Genomic DNA, 16,651 nt, shown 5'->3' with positions numbered 1-16,651 from the left:
AACAAGTACCCATGGACCCACCCCCCCGTTTATGAAACAGGACTTTGCCAATGCTTTTGAAGTTCCTTATTGAACTAGATCTTTTAAAAACAGCAACGATTTTCTGAATTTTAATCAGAAGGCATGCATTCCTTCATTCATTGATTGGATTCCGTCACAGACCTGCCTACCAAGTGTCAACATGATATACACAATGTAGATATTCTACTGTTGGGGTGAGGAGGGTCAAAAGTGACATAAGCTATCTTCAGAGACGTACGGATCGCCCTTGCTGCAAATGGCCCCAACCCGGCCCGGCGCTCTGGAGCGGGCGTGGTTTCTGCGCGCGGACACTTTGGGCAGAAACTACGCGTCCCGGCAGTCCGCGGGGCGAGTGGGCGGAGCCGAGCCGGGGGCGGGGGCCGGGCGAGAGGGGGCATTGTGTAGGGGAGCGCGGAGCTGCATTTGTCTGCTCGAGGTGTTAGCCGGTCAGGCGCAGCCGTGGCCGGCAAGGGCTGGAAGTCTCAGAGGCGGCCGCGGGCCTGGCAGAAGGCCGAGTAGGAGGGACCACGCGCTGGGGGCCGCGATCTCTGGCAGGGGGCGGTGTGCCAGCGGAGCACCATGAACATAGGCGCCCAGCGCCCCGACTACCCCTCCCGAGGAAAAGAGGCCGGGGCCGCGCTGGGGCGGCGGAGAGCATGAGGGAGGCCAGGGGGCGGCTCGGCTTGGAGCGCTGCTAGGGAGCGGTGCGCGCCGCACACCCACCTGGGCGCGGCGGAGGGTGGGGAGCCGGGCAGGTCGCGCCTGCGGGCGGGAGCCGACTGCCGGGAGCTGTTCTGATTTCCGACGCGCACGCTAGGGGCCCGGAGCAGCCCCTGGCCCCGGCGCGCCGCCGACATGGGCAACGCAGGGAGCATGGATTCGCAGCAGACCGATTTCAGGGCGCACAACGTGCCTTTGAAGCTGCCAATGCCCGAGCCAGGTGAACTGGAGGAGCGATTTGCCATCGTGCTGGTGAGTGCGCGGCGGCGGCCGGGCGCGGGGACCCGGGGCCCCCGGCCGGGCGGCGCAGCGGACCCCCGCCCCTCCCCTTCGCCCGATGCCGGGAGCGAGCCTCCATTCCCGAGGGGTAGGCTCCCACTTTCCCCTTTGTGGCCCCCCAGCACTCCTCTTCACCCCCCTGGCAGTCCCCCGGGCTCAGCCTCTCGGGGTCCCGTGATGGGGATGGGGACTCCGGGCGGGCTGCCCAGCCAGCCCCGAACCCATTGTCTGGCTTGGAGAGGCACCTCACGGCGCGTGTGCCCGGGAGGTGCGGCGTGGGCGTGAAGGGAAGGGGGCGCGGGCTTGGGAGGGGGAGGCGGGGAGCCGCTTAGGCTTTTTTTTTTTTTAAACCGAACAAAACAAAACAAAACAAAAAACCCTGAGCCCCTGCGGACCATCCCTCGGGCGGCCAGCCCTGGACCTGCGAAGTCCCCGGCAGATGGGGCGCTTGTCGCCGGCCGTAGGCGCCGCGCCGGGCGATGAGCGGAGGAGGCGAACTTGGAGGGCGGACGTAGTGGCTTGGCCAAGGAGAGCTTTTGCGAAAGGGAAAGGGGAGACCCACAGCAGTGCGGCGCCGCGGCCCTTGGAGAGGAGCAGGGGCGTCTGAAACCCAGGCTGGGGAGAACCTCAGCGCGTTCCCTCTAGACTTAAAGCTTAAACCACAAAAATGTGCAGTTTTGCGGGGACGTGTTGCGAGCTGTCCTGACTGCACGGGCGACCCCTCCTCTCCTCTTGCACTCCCAGCCAGGTCCCCCGCTCCCTGCTGCATTCCGCTTCTCCCAGCTTTCCAGCTCCTCGAATCCAGGACTCTGAAAACTCCCCTCTTTCTCCCTTTCCTGCTGGGACTGTGTCTGGGCCCCTCCCAGCCGAGGCTTGTGCTGTGAGCTGCAGAGGGTGTGGCGGCTTGCCCCAGCCAGGATCTGGACTGCAGTTGGTCCCCAGACTTCCAGTTTTAGTGTCCCAGCCTCTTCTAAGGGATGTTGGGAGGGACACAGGCGAGATTGGACGCATTCCTACTCCTCACACTTGTACACTTCTCTTTTCCTAGTTGGTTACCTCTAAACTCCACAAGATTAGGCAGCAAGGGAAACTCGTAATCCGGGCAGCCAACGATTGTGCCTGCCTGCGGGTTTTCTTTTCTTCTTTTGTTTTCATGAACACTTACAACTTTGGCAGAGGACTCGAGTTTTAGATCAAAAATCGGTTTTCTTAGGTCTGCTCAGCGAGAGGACGTTCAAATTGCCTGCCTTCAGGCCTTGAAAAAGGGATGGTTTGGTATGGGAAATGATGTTCTGGATGGCAGGTTAGCTGTGTGCTCTTTGGGAGAACTGAGCTCTCTCTCCCGCCACCTGGAAACTCTGGTGTGGCCGTCGGGGAGATAGATGAGGTTGCTTGGGTTGCTTTGCATCTCCTGTGATCTCCCACAGCTGCTCCCACCGTTGTGCAAGATGGGACACTCAAATGAAACGGCCTAGGCATAATTCTCAAGGCGGCCTGGGTGCATACCTGACCTGCTTTACCAGAGACAAACGTTTTTCTTCAAAACCCTCTTCCTACTAGACATGTGGTTCTTACCTCCTGGCTCTAGCTTTTTTTCCGCCTGACTCTGGCTTTTTTGTTTTACCATCCATGCTGTGGTGCTGTATGTGTGTGTGTGTGTGTGTGTGTGTGTGTGTGTGTCTGAATACTTGTGGTGGAGGAGCCAGTGTCACAGAGAAGCCAGTGCAGCAGCCATAATAATAATAATGCAATTAAGTTCTGCTTGACTAGGATAGCATTTTTTTTTTTTGCTTGAGCTTTCAGTTACCCTGCTGATTAATAACACATGGTGTGAATTAATCTTTAGAAAAATGATGTCCCATCATTAACATGGTGGATTTGTGTTCCTGTTAAGGCTAGCAGTTGCAAATATAGTATGTAGACAATTATGATTGTACATCCCAAGCTTCTTGGGGCAGTATTGTTGTGGCTACTTTACTGTGTGTCACTGTTACTGGGTGCAATTCCTTTTAAAATTGTTTACAATATTCTAAGCCTCTCAAACAAGAAACAAAAACAATACCAGTCTGACCTTTTTTTGAGTAGAGACAAAGCTTTTGGGGGACCATGTCAGCTTGGGAACACTCTTCCTAGGGATACATTTGGACCGTTGATGGGTTCCTTCTCCCAAGTCAGCTCCACTTGCTCTTTGACAATCTGAGAGAGGAGCTGAAACCTTCCAAATCATCTCCATAGGCCAATAGAAGTGTGCAGTGTTGGTGATTTCTCTTGTTGGTTTTTTTTCTGGAGTTGTATGTGTGATAATCCCAACTTTGCTTTTCTTTATGAGTTGCTTAAGAAATCAGTTCAAACCATTTAGTTCTCGACATCAAGCTTGAAGGACAAGTTTTAGGTGGCAAATTTTTAAGTATGTATGTGGAGGACAATGGAAATTGTGTTGGCATTATTGATACCAGTTCAACTTTCTTGTATAATAAAGATCATACGGGTGTTTTGGGAGGAAAACCAGATAGTAATACTGTACAGAAAAGTGTCCAAGCACGTCATTGTAAGTATGGCTTACATCAATAATTAACAGACTGTTTCAAGCTAGGAAAACAATTCCTCCCATCCTCCAGCTCTAGAATATTTAAGGCCTCAGGGAGAAGTAAATAAAAATGAAAATGACAGAAGTCTATTTTATTTCTTGTTAGGAAAGCCTTAAGAGAGAACAAACCTACTCAAGAACTAGCTCCTCCCTCCCCATCAGTTTATATGGGTTAAATTGTGTGAATATAAAAAATTGGTGGGTATGAATGGAAATGAGAGAATAAAAGACTAATGAGTTTTCAGTAGAGGGGTGAACTTTGAAAAGTAATCTTTTTAATAGAAAAAAATGAGTTAGTGACTAGCAAAAATTGGATCCCAGTCTTAGGAGTTTAATCCTCCCAAGGATAGGCGTCTTCAGTATCATTATAGTAATAGTTATAAAACTTCTGTTTAAGGGAAAAGATTACTGTCTTAGTGTATACATTTAACTATTTGCTTCCCTCTACTGACCTTTCAGGTAGAGCTGGAAGGTGAGATACATGTACCTTTGTGTGTGTGTATGTGCAATGTTTCTGTTATACTCTAACCTATGTATAATTTATATGGAAGTGTTTCATAAATTATAAAGTCAGCCACGTACTTCAATCTTTGTTCTTTGATGTAAGGATGTATATGTTTCATAGGTAATATTAGCCTGTGTTTTTTGGGAGTTCTTCACATCTATAATAGCCATGTGGCCCTCCGTTGTATTTGTTAACCATTGTCTAATTTTGGGAGTTACATCAAGCTTGTCAACCCACTGCCTGTGGGCTGCATGGGCCCAACACAAATTCATAAACTTTCTTAAAACATTATGAGATTTATTTCGTGATTTTTTTTAAGCTCATCAGCTGTTGTTAGTGTTAATGTATTTTATGTGTGGCCCAAGACAATTCTTCTTCCGATGTGGCCCAGGGAAGCCAAAACATTGGACATCCCTGGGTTACATACACACACGCACAAATACTCCCATGTCCTTTATTTTTAAAGATGATGATAAGAAGGTGGTTCTTGGTGGATGTGGTGAACAACTGATGTTTTTTGTCTGAGAATACCTCTTTCTACATTAGACACTCCATAATATTCACTCATTTTTGGCTTGCAGTCACTGTTTACAACTTAAAAGGCACGCCCTTGGATGCCTCTGTTGAAGAGCTATCCTAAAAATTATTTTGTTGAGTTTCAGAGGAAAGGACAATTTTTAAGTCTGTGTCTTAGCTGCTGTATCTTATGCAGTATCAGGTATCAGGCAGCACTGCAAACAGATTTAAAATTATTAGGAAGTAATGGTTTAGGGCAGTATTATCTTATATTTGGTATTAGGAACTGCTTTGGTATCTGATTAATTTGAGTCCATTTCCTTCTCATTTTTTCCCCCTTGCCTTGAGATTGAATGTGGTCATTTTGTTTTAAGAAGGAGTGGGAACATTTTGTGAGTATCTCCTATGAGTAGGCCTTTTACCTGTTCTCATTTAATGCTTATAGTAACTAATGCTATCAGCAACGTTATAGATGCGTAAGTAATGACTATCTAAGCTGGGCACGGTGGCTCACACCTATAATCCCAGCACTTTGGGAGGCTGAGGTGAGAGGATCGCTTGAGCCCAGGAATTCGAGACCAGCCTGGGCAACATAGTGAGATCCTGTCTCTATGAAAAAAGAAAACAAAGATTAGCCAGGTGTGGTGGCTTGCACCTGGAGTCCCAGCTACACAAGAGACTGAGGTGGGAGGATCATTTGAGTCCTGGGGGTCAAGGCTGAAGTGAGCCATGTTCGTACCATTGTACTGCAGCCTGGGTGACAAAGTGAGACCATGTCTCAAAAAAGAAAAAGATTACCTAAGTTGCCTAAAATTGTACAGTTATTAAATAACCAATCCGGTCTTTCAGCAGAGATTTGGATCTGTTCCCTACTCCCTCTGGCCTTTCCTTTATATTATGCTTCCTTAGGCTTAGAACTGGGAAGAAAAAAAGGGCCTGGGACTAGCAGTAAAAACTTCCTGTCTGGTTAGTGCAAATTTCAGACTGGATAAAGTTGGCAGAAATTCTTCAGAAGTGACTGAAGTGAGGTGCATTTGAAGTTTCGTCTCTTTAGATATCAAGCCTTTTGGCATCTTCACTGTGCTCTTCTGTTTTCAAGCATGGAGTTAAAAATTGATCTGGTCCAAAAGGTACTCTTCAGTTTTCTTTTCAAGGCAGATTTGAAATACCTTGGTTGAAAAGTTTGTTCTCCAAATCAGAAGGAATAGACAACCTGTCAATGCAACGCATACACTCCATATATAATTACCTGTGAAAAGGAAAGGAAGGTCAAGTTTTTTTTTTTTTTTCTTGAGATGGAGTCTTGCTCTGTCACCCAGGCTGGAATGCAGTGGTGCAATACTGGCTCACTGCAACCTCTGCCGCCTGGGTTCAAGCAATTCTCCTGCCTCATCCTCCTGAGTAGCTGGGATTACAGGTGTGTGCTACCATGCCCGGCTAATTTTTGTATTTTCAGTAGAGGTAGTGTTTCAGCATCTTGGCCAGGCTAGTCTTGAACTCCTGACCTCGTGATCCACCTGCCTCAGCCTACTAAAGTGCTAGGATTACAGGCATGAACCACTGTGCCCTGCTGGAAGGTCAAGTTTTAACATTTAAGTTTATTTCCCGCTGCAAGGCGTTGCTCCCTTTCAGCCACTTCAAGGAGAACACTTGCCATGAAGTCTGTTGAGCAGATGGATGGGTGGGAGTGTAGTGAGGCCATCGGATGCTGCTGATTTGTTTTCTCACATTCTTTCTCCTGTTGTGAGGGAAAGAGAGTATGGAAGAGGGGTGGTGGAGTGTTGTCACTTTGAGCCATTACAGTTTCACCTTAGGCAGTAACTCCCTGAGCTGTTTTATTCTCCTAAGTGGGAATATATGGTTAGGGCTGTATCATTATCAGGATACATTTTTTCTTCCTAATAATACCAGTAAAAACTGTGACAATATATTGGGGTATCTAGGATAGAAGTTGATCAAATGCAAATATTTGGCTCCAGGAAGAGACTGGCAACAGTGTAAAGTGATGAAATTTGGGGAGTGATTGTATGCGTGGCCTTAAATCCCTAAGTGATAAGAAGTACTTTTGCTTGTGGCCTCTCATTTAGCATTGGCCTGGGAGGCAGGAGACCTAGTTTCTAGAATCATATTTGCTGCACCAACTTGGACAAGTTAAACTCTTTCCTCTGGCCCTTGGTTTTCCTCCTTTGTGAGAAGGAATAGAATTTGGCACAATTGTTAGTATAGTCGTGAGATGATGGAAATCATAACACTCGAAAGCATAAAATTTCCAGAACATAATACATTGTGATTCATTAGTTGATGTTGGCTTTTGAAGAACTTTCAGGTGGAAATGTGTGTAGGGCTGTTCTGTGTGGTCTAAAGAGTAGAATTCCCCAGGGTCAGTGACTGAAAGTCATATGAGCATAGGGAAAAATATTCTAACACATAGAGTTGTTGAAAATGGATGGTGCGTTCTCCATTAAAGTTATTCAGATAGGGCCGGGCGCGGTGGCTCAAGCCTGTAATCCCAGCACTTTGGGAGGCCGAGACGGGCGGATCACGAGATCAGGAGATCGAGACCATCCTGGCTAACACAGTGAAACCCTGTCTTTACTAAAAAAAATACAAAAAAACTAGCCGGGCGAGGTGGCGGGCGCCTGTAGTCCCAGCTACTCGGGAGGCTGAGGCAGGAGAATGGCGTAAACCCGGGAGGAGGAGCTTGCAGTGAGCTGAGATCCAGCCACTGCACTCCAGCCTGGGCAACGGAGCGAGACTCCGTCTCGGAAAAAAAAAAAAAAAAAAAAAAGTTATTCAGATAATCTGTGTGAAAAACACTGGTGACTGGAAGGCCCTTTCCAGCCCAAGACGATAGGAAGTACATTATTGGCTTGAAAGTTACCCTCTTTGAGGTGAGTCTGCCACTTGCAGGTTCTAGACATAGAATTATAGCCCCTGAGAGTGGGGAAAGATCTCCTGGTAGGTCCTTCTTGGGCTCAAAGAAGAAAAGGATAAGTATGTGCTGATGTTTGTTCTGGAAATTCATTTGACTTTATGAGAACTGTTGCCTAAAGGGTTTGGTCTTAATGAACAGTGCTCTTCTTTTCATATTTAGAGCTTGGGGAATAGGGACAAGGTAAAGTGGGCTCTCTAGCCCTCAGGTTTAAGCAAGTAATAGAGGTCAAAAAAGCAGATAATACAAGAAGCACTGATTATGGATGATTGCCCCTCCTTTGCAAGAGGGCGCTGTAACTGGAATCCTTTTAGGAACAAAGCATTGGATCCTTAGAAGGAACAGCCTAGAGGAGCTTAGGAGGGAATGTGAGTTACAAGCTATACGGTTGCTTGGCAGATCTCATCTTGTAGAGCAGCAACTCTTTATGGAGTGCCACCCCATCCTGCAGATAACAAGAAGTGTGTCCCCAGGCTTTGGAGTCATGGTTCCTTAGAGAGCCTTCATGTACTTTCTTAGTTCTGACCTACTTGAACACGGGACAGAGATAGCTCATTTCTTGTCTTCCCTTTAGAATTCCAACTGTTCATACTGCAGGGTGATCTTCTTCCCTCTTTCCCAGTGACCCCCTCCTCCTTTCCAGAAACCTGTCTTTCAACATAACGGCAAGGACTATGCAGTTTCCAACTGATAGGATATAATTTGGAAGCACTGTCTAAGGGAAGAGCTGTTAGGTTGGAGAGCTGCCTCTTGAACTGGGATTTCAACCGAGGCCCGCAGATGTGGACCAGACGGGCTTGGAATTCTGAAATTGGGCAACACTTAGCCCTATTTACCAGGTATGATGATGTTCAATGTTGACAGATAAAAATGTACTTTCTTTTCACTCTCTTAAAAAACAAACAGAAAAACATGACCATCAGTGTTCACTGGTAGGCACTTAACACAAACTCTCTATGATTTCTAGTCTTGTATAGTTTCTAGGACAAACTTCCTATAGTTTCTGTGATTCCATGATCTTCAGTGTTCTTGTGTAGCCTGTAACTGACTTTGGTGACTCTTATTTCACATGTAACCTCAGTCCACTTCTTTCTTTGCAGAAGTTCTGATGCATTTGTAAGCCCCTATAACCATTGCCACAGAAGCTGAAAGCCTTGAGTTGTTTAGACCCTGTTATCTCCAGAAGTAATCTCACTAGACTGACTTCTGTAATCTCACTTGACTTATTTCTTCATCATTTTGGGAATGGTGTCAAATATCAAATAGTTCATTTTTTTTTTGTTTTGAGACGGATTCTCTTTCTGTCACCCAGGCTGGTGTACAGTGATGTGATCTCAGCTCACTGCAACCTCTGCCTCCTGGGTTCAAGCGATCCTTCTGCCTCAGCCTCCTGAGTAGCTGGGATTACAGGCATGCACCACCACGCCCGGCTAGTTTTTGTACTTTTAGTAGAGGCGGGGTTTCACCATGTTGGCCAGGCTGGTCTTGAACTCCTGACCTCAAATGATCCACCCGCTTTGGCCTCTCAAAGTGCTGGGATTACAGGCATGAGCCACCACAGCCAGTTTAAATAGTTCACATTTTTGACCTTGTGCCTGGTGCTGGGACACTAAAGTGTGACTGATGGTGCTTTTAAATAACACATCTCACTAGTCTCAAGTCCTGCCTTGATTGAGGGTTTGCTCAGGGACCTGACTTCCTTTCCTTGTTTTTTTTCTCTCCATGGAAGTTTGGCAGAACACCTTATTTAAGGTAGGGTAAGGGTATTGGTAAGTTAAAGTAGCGGTTCTCAAACTTGGTTGTGCATTGACATCACTTGGGGAGCTTCAAAAAGTATAAGTGGGCCAGGTACAGTGGCTCATGCCTGTAATCTCAGTACTTTGGGAGGCCAAGACAGGAGGATCGCTTGAGGCCAGGAGTCCTAGACCAGCCTGGAGCAACATAGCAAGACCTAGCTCTACTACTAATGAAAATTAGCCAGGTGTGGTGATGCATGCCTGTAGTCCCAGCTTACCTGGGAGGCTGAAGCAGGAGCATTGCTTGAGCCCAGAAATTTGAGGTTGCAGTGAGCTGTGATTCATGCCACTGCATTCCAGTCTGGGCAACAGTGCAAGACTATCTCTAAAAAAAAACAAAAACAAAAACAAAAAAAAACAGAAACAAAACAACAACAAAATACAAACCCCCATTTGCCTGGGTGCCACTCCCAGAAATTCTGATAAATTTGTCTGGAATGTGACCTGGGTATCATTTCTAAAAAAAAAGCTCCCTAGGAGGTTTGAATGTGCGGCCATGATAGCCACTGTGCTAGATGTTTTTCCCCTTCTTCTTCCTAACACGAGGACCAAGCATATGAGTTAAAACCAGCAGAAAACAAGATAGTGAGTGTAACAGAAAAGGGCTTGTTTAAGAAGTTAAAAAAAATTTGGAGAGATTAGGCAAAACTGAGAAGGTTGAGAAGAGTTAAAAAAAAAAAAACTAGACCTTTGATTCGACTAAAAGCTGTGAGATGAAAAAATACAGAAGAAAAGGATCAAATCTTGTTGAATGGTAGAGAGACTTTTTAACTGTTTAAGAAATGTCCACCAAATTATCATAATGAACATTTGTGAGAAAATTCTATACATATTGTATAAGATTGAGCAGTGACCTAGAGGTATACTTCTGGAGTAGAACAATCAATAAATCAATTGCATTTTTGCTTAGGCCTCTATTCTGCAGCCTAATTGTTTGTTGGTTCAATGCAGGCCTTTTGCTTTGATCTCTGGTTTTACCACTTACAAAGACTTGATGAGCTTGGCTTCCTGTAGTGAAATTCAAATACACTTGTGAAATGTAAACAACATTCATTTATTAAGAATCCTATAATCAAGGCAAATTGGCATGCTTATATAAGCAATTAGCCTTGAGAATAGAAAGATAAATAGGATGCTAGGTCAAGAATGAGCTGATTGTTCTCAATGCAAGACTCTAGTTAATTTCTTTATTCATTATAACATAAGCAAATAGACATTCCTCTTATTCATAATTTTTAGCATTTGTGGTTTGGGGTCTGAGGACAGGATATGTGGTTTTCTGGAACTGAGAGGATAGTAGCAATTATTGTTTCATTTTCATTTAGAAATATAAATCAATCTTATAAGGAACTGTAGGTAGTTGATATATGATTAGATAAAACTTTCTAGTAATAGGGAACAGGGCAAGAGAAGGTATGGATTTAGATGGGAATAGTAAAGGATAACAGTTTTATTTTGGTGGGGAAGGTAAAGAAGATGACAGTTTTACAGTGGCAGAAAGATTAAAAATAGTCTCATTTGCCCTCATTGAATAAATTGAATAAAAAAGGAATAACTTTTTTTTTATTGGCATAGGAGGAAGCATTATGATAACTAATAGCAGGAGAAGCTGGATATGTCATGATCAGATTTGCACCATGGCAACACTCAGTTTTGGCCAGTGAGTTCAGTACTGCTGACTGTCTTATTTGTGAAAGCTAGAGACCTAAAATGCAAAGGCAGTGAATTGGGTGAATAGCTTTGTTAGGTTCAGTTCTGGCCCTTTCATTCCCTGATATGGTCAGCTTTGTTGTTCTTCCAAAGAAATTTTCTCTTTGGTGACAATGGAGTATCTTGACTAATCAGGATTCTTTATTCCCAAGGACTTCTGACTGGTGAACCTAGGAAGCCAAATGTCTTGGGACCAGGATGCCATAAACTTGGATTCCCTGGACCTTACCATAAAGTCACTCTACTGCCAGCTAATTCGGCCATCCAGATGTGAACCTGGAGAGGCCATTTAGAACTGTGCGGCCTCCTGGGCTTGTGCAGCCCTTCCCCTTGCCAGTGTTTAGACCCTCCAATGGCCTTTTATAGCAGACTGTTTGGTTTGGTTCTCAGGGTCCGCTTTTTGGAAAACATTATTTGGCTTAGAAATCTCCAGATCATTTGTGAATTTACCAGGTCTCATTTCTCATTTAATTAAACAATTCTTTAACATTAAACACCTATACTTTTTTTTTCTTTTTCTTTTTTTTCTTTTTAGATGGAGTCTTGCTCTGATGCCCACTCTGGAGTGCAGTGACACAATCTTGGCTCACTGCAACCTCCACCTCCTGGGTTCAAGCAATTCTCCTGCCTCAGCCTTCAGAGTAGCTGGGATTACAGGTGCGTGCCTCCATGTCCGGCTAATTTTTGTATTTGTAGTATAGATGGGGTGTCACCATGTTGCCCAGGTTGCTCTTGAACTTCCAACCTCAGGTGATCCTCCCACCTCAGCCTCCCAAAGTGCTGGGACTACAGGCGTGAGTTATGCTTTTGTTATTTCACCCGACTTATACTTTTGTTATTTCACCAGTAATTATCAGAAGTTCTGGCAGGGTATGGTGGCTCACAATCTGTCATCCCAGTGCTTTGGGAGGCTGAGGTGGGAGGATCGCTTGAGGCCTGGAGTTTGAGATCAGCCTGGGCAACAGCAAGATCCTGTGTCTATGAAAATTAAGAAAAAAAAATAGCTGACTTAGTGGCACACTCCCTGTAGTCCTAGCTACTTGGGAGGCTGAGGTGGGAGAATTGCTTGAGCCCAGCAGTTTGAGGCTGAAGTGAGCTGTGATCATGCCACTGTACTCCAGGCTGGGTGACAAAGTAAGATACCCTATCTCTAACTACAAAAAAAGTTCTACGATTGATTTCCTCTGATGTTTCTAATGATAATGGAGAAATTTAAAAATTCTTTCTTCGTCATTTTTTAGAATGATATTGCCTGATCCTCCTTTAAAAAAATCTTTTCATGGCCAGGCACAGTGGCCTAGACCAGGCGCCATGGCTCACACCTGCAATCCCAGGACTTTGGGAGGCTGAGGTGGGCAGATCACGAGGTCAGGAGTTCGAGACCAGCCTGGCCAACATGGTGAAACCCCGTATCTACTAAAGATACAAAAAATTAGCCGGGCACAGTGGCATGTACCTGTAGTCCCAGGTACTTGGGAGGCTGAGGTAGGAGAATAGCTTGAACCTGGGAGGCAGAGGTTGCAGTGAGCCGAGATTGCACTACAGCACTCCAGCCTGGGCGACAGGATGATATTCCACCTCAAAAAAAAAAAGAAAAAAAAAAAAAATCTTTTCACGAAACAAACACAGGTGCAACCAATTCCCAGATCAGGAATCAGAATCCCTCCTTCTTGTTCTTCAGAAGTGGTGAGACTTGGCTTCTGGTCTCCCAGCCACAGTTACTGCTCACCTGAACTTACTTTCTCAGCGGTCACAATTCATGTGGAAGAGAGTAGGCCACAGGATTGTGCCTTGTGGTCTGACTCCAAGTGACTCTAACCGTGAGGTTTCCACCACTTCCTTTGAGAGTGTTCCTAGTCCAAGGAGGCCTGAATATTAGGAAATACTGACACTGCAGTATTTTCCTGTTGCTTTTAATTATATCATTGATCACCTTAATGGTATTTTTGTTTGTGTGTGTAGTATTCCTGCTTCTCATAATACTGAGAAGAGGATATTTTGATTTGTGTTCCCAAAGTAAAGCATGAATGGGGAGGGATGGCCACAATGAAAATGAGCATTTGAAATTTTGGGCATTAATACTTGGAATTACGGACATGTAGGTACAAAATTTATGTACTCCTTCTCAAGCTTAAGTTCTGGCCTTTAGCTTTTGTTATCTTTCTTGATGACTTTTGAAATATTAAAAGGTATTAAAATTGTGAATTTCATATTCTGGTTCAATTTCCCATCACAGCCCTATTGTGTTATTCCAGACATTATTAATAGATAAAATTTGAGGGGCTCATGGCCATGTTTGTTGGTCTCCCTTCCTTTCTCCCCTCTGTAACTCCTGTATCCCTCACAGCCTTCTTCCTGAAGCCAGCTGCAATGTGACCTGACCCATCTCTCTCCTCTTCTGTTTCTTTACAAGTCCCTAACTTGGAGTTTTCTTGTTTTTTTTTTTTTTTTTTTCTTTCTTTCTTTCTTTTTTAAATTCTTGTCCCCAGATTAGACCTATGCTTTCTCTCCTTTGTGTTTTTTTCCCTGTGATTCCCCTGCATAGGATGGGCTCCCTTTGCTTCTCTACTTACTGAAACTATACAGCCTTCAAAGTTTTCTACAATCCCACTTTTTCCAAGGGTCCTTACAGGCCCGCGTTAGCTTGGGGAGATGAGAAAACAACTCTCCTTACTTTGATTTCTTTGTGGTATGAATTATCCCTTACTCATGGAGGCACTTGATTAAATATCACTTTGAGTAAGTTCTGATGGTAAAATAGGGAGATGCTTTCATGTGTAGCTTTGTAGTTACTTATTACATTCTTAGTGTCTTAGTTTCACCTGCCAGTTCACACTGTGGGCTCCTGAAAGGCAAGGATCATGTCTTACAGGGTCTGACAGCTTTTACTTATCTTAGCCTTGGGAAGGGTCCCAGCAAATGATTGCTGACTTGATAAGAGAACAGTGCCCACTGAAAGAGGACTGGGAATTGGAGTGGCTGCTCTGGAAACCTGTGTAACTGACCACACCAGGCTGTTAATTGCACATAACTTGCCTTTGTGTTGAAATGACACTTGGTCATAGATTCTTACTCATCTTGGTATTCCCCTTATCACTTGACTGTGGTAGGTGTCCAAGAATACGAAATATTCAGAGACAACAAGTTGGCATCATGCTTCCCTGACTCCTTGTGAATTAGTAGAGGAGGAGGAGGGCAGTTTATATTTTTTTTGTTGGAGTGAGGTAAGTTTAAATGGGCAGCGTTCTTTATTTTGGCATGTTAGTGCTTCGCTGTTTGCAGAGTGCTCTCCAATTTCTTCTGTGCTTCTAAGGGTTTTAAATAAATGAGACAAATACTGCATGAGACTGGATGGCTTGAAGTTATATAAGGTGGTGGTGAAGTTTGTGGTCCAGTCCTAGGTCTTCATACTAAAACTCCAGGGTGCAGTCACTGTAAACTAATGGTGTTTATGAATTCTCTCGAGTTCTGCTAGGTGCTTTATATGCATTGTCGTTGATGCTCATGACAGCTTTTCCAGGGAGGTATTGTCTTCCTTTTACTAATGAGACAGTGGGCTGAGGGTGTTCAGGTGGCCACTACGCAATCATAGGGGCAGGGTTTGAATCCAGGCCTGCCTGAGAGAGCCTGCTTCTTTCTACTGCACTACACTATTATGTTTTCTGAGTTAGCTATAAGGTGTCATTAAATGTATGCTTCTTGTTCGTTCTTCACATACCCTCTGTTCTAAACTCATTAATTCATACAGTAACCGCTCTGAATGAGTCCAACTTGTGTTATATGCTGCAAAATCTGACCTTAATCTCAAGGGACTCGGGATGTAGCTGGGGAAACAAGCAACAATAAGCAACCCAGAGCTTCACAGTCAGTATCGATGTAGATATGCTAAGGGTTTGGAGGGAAGATGCCTTTTCTGAATTTTGAGTGTTCAGAAAATGTTTCCTTGGAATAGGAAGTAGGTGAGATTCTAGCTCAGTCCCAACCGCTGCTGGGCTGCACTTTTCATTCTACCTTGTGGGTTTTTGCTCCTTTGGTGCTTATATACTTTAGACAGTCCAAAAAATATTTATTGAGCACTTACTGTGTGCCAGGCAGTGTTGTAAGCACTGGAGGATGCTGTACTGAGTGGTATCGATTAAATGTCTGCTCCCAAGGAATTTACATTTTAATGGGGGGGTGCAGAGGGGGAAGCCAGACATGAAGGGGATGCACAGGTACAGAAATGGAGCGTTTAGATGGTGGAGAGTGCCATGAGGAGAACAAAATGGGATATGTGAAGTGGTGTCATCCCGGTAAGGTCTGAGTGAGGAGGAGCAGGCAGCCATTGTGATCAGGTAGGAGCCCTCAGGAGGGAGGAGTAGCCAGAGTACGATTTGTTTCTCCCTTTGCTGGTCCAGGAGCATTTTCCAGAGTCTCTGGAGCAAATGAAGGGTCATTCCACAGCATATGGTATGTACTTAGCCCAGACATGGGATGTACTCAGTCCCAACAGTGCCCGTGGGGCAGCCTCAAAGTAGAGGCTCAGGAGTCTGTCCCCTCACTCTGTTGTTGGTAACAGAGCCATTTCTTGTAGGTGGCTTTGGGTAGCCAGAGTTCTGCCTCTTGTTAAATTCAGGTGATTTTCTAAGAAATGGCTATTTTAGAATTGCCATTGTTCTAGACCCATGGGACACACTGTTTGAGAATGGACGGTTTGATCAGTGTGAGCTGTGCCCTAAAAGCAAGCCCTCTGAAGGCCAATACTTAGAATGACTTTCTTTGTCTGCTTGAAGCTATAGGTTGACCTGGGGCAGGCTTTATTGCTGTTGACTTGCTACTAGCTTATAGCTCAGATTCTTGCCCTCTTTTTCTTTTTTTATATTTCCTTTACAAAATTATTGTATTTTAAGGGGCATACAAGAATTTTACAAAGAAGCCTGGGCACGGTGGCTCACACCTGTAATCCCATCACTTTGAGAGGCCGAGGTGGGCCAGTCACTTGAGGTCAGGACTTTGAGACCAGCCTGGCCAACACGGTGAAGCCCTGTCTCTATTATAAATACAAAAATCAGCTGGGTATGGTGGCGTGTACTTGTAGTCCCAGCTACTTGGGAGGCTGAGGCAGGAGAATCACTTGAACCTGGGAGGTAGAGGCTACAGTGAGCCGAGATTGTGCCATTGCACTCCAGCCTGGGTAACAGAGTGAGACTCTGTCTCAAAAAGAATTTTGTAAAGAGGTACAATTCTAAAGTTAAAAATAAGGTGAAAGTTGTGTAAGGTTAAAATATCCCCAACAAACCTGAAGTTGCCCATGAAAGTACAACATGTTCAATTCTGTAGTGAAACAACCCTAGAAAGCAATTATTATTTCTTTTAAATTTTACTGTAAGTTCTAGGATACATGTGCAGAACGTGCAGGTTTGTTACATAGGTATACATGCCATGGTTTGCTGCACCTATCAACCTGTCATCTAGGTTTTAAGCCCTGCATGCATTAGGTGTTTGTCCTAATGCTCTCCCTCCCCTTCCCCTCAACCTGCGACAGGTTCTGGTGTGTAATGTTCCCCTCCCTGTGTCCATGTGTTCTCATTGTTCAACCCCGATTT

General features: G+C 44.9%; 1 protein-coding gene across 2 annotated transcripts in view; it reads left to right on the top strand.

Annotated features, from left to right (window-relative positions):
- Window positions 1-381: 381 nt before the first annotated feature.
- FMNL2 (formin like 2) overlaps window positions 382-16,651 on the top strand; it is a 323,435-nt gene continuing 307,165 nt past the window's right edge. For both annotated transcript variants that reach the window (XM_017866074.1, XM_017866073.1), the window contains exon 1: window positions 382-993. In XM_017866074.1, coding sequence (XP_017721563.1) covers window positions 877-993 — 117 coding nt within the window. In that variant the 5' untranslated portion in view covers window positions 382-876. The remainder of the gene's footprint in view (window positions 994-16,651) is intronic.

This window comes from Rhinopithecus bieti, unplaced genomic scaffold, assembly GCF_001698545.2.
Source record: "Rhinopithecus bieti isolate Rb0 unplaced genomic scaffold, ASM169854v2 scaffold_81617, whole genome shotgun sequence".
NCBI lineage: Eukaryota > Metazoa > Chordata > Mammalia > Primates > Cercopithecidae > Rhinopithecus > Rhinopithecus bieti.
Note: the sequence above shows the minus strand (reverse complement) of the source record. Positions and strands in the feature narration are given on the sequence as shown.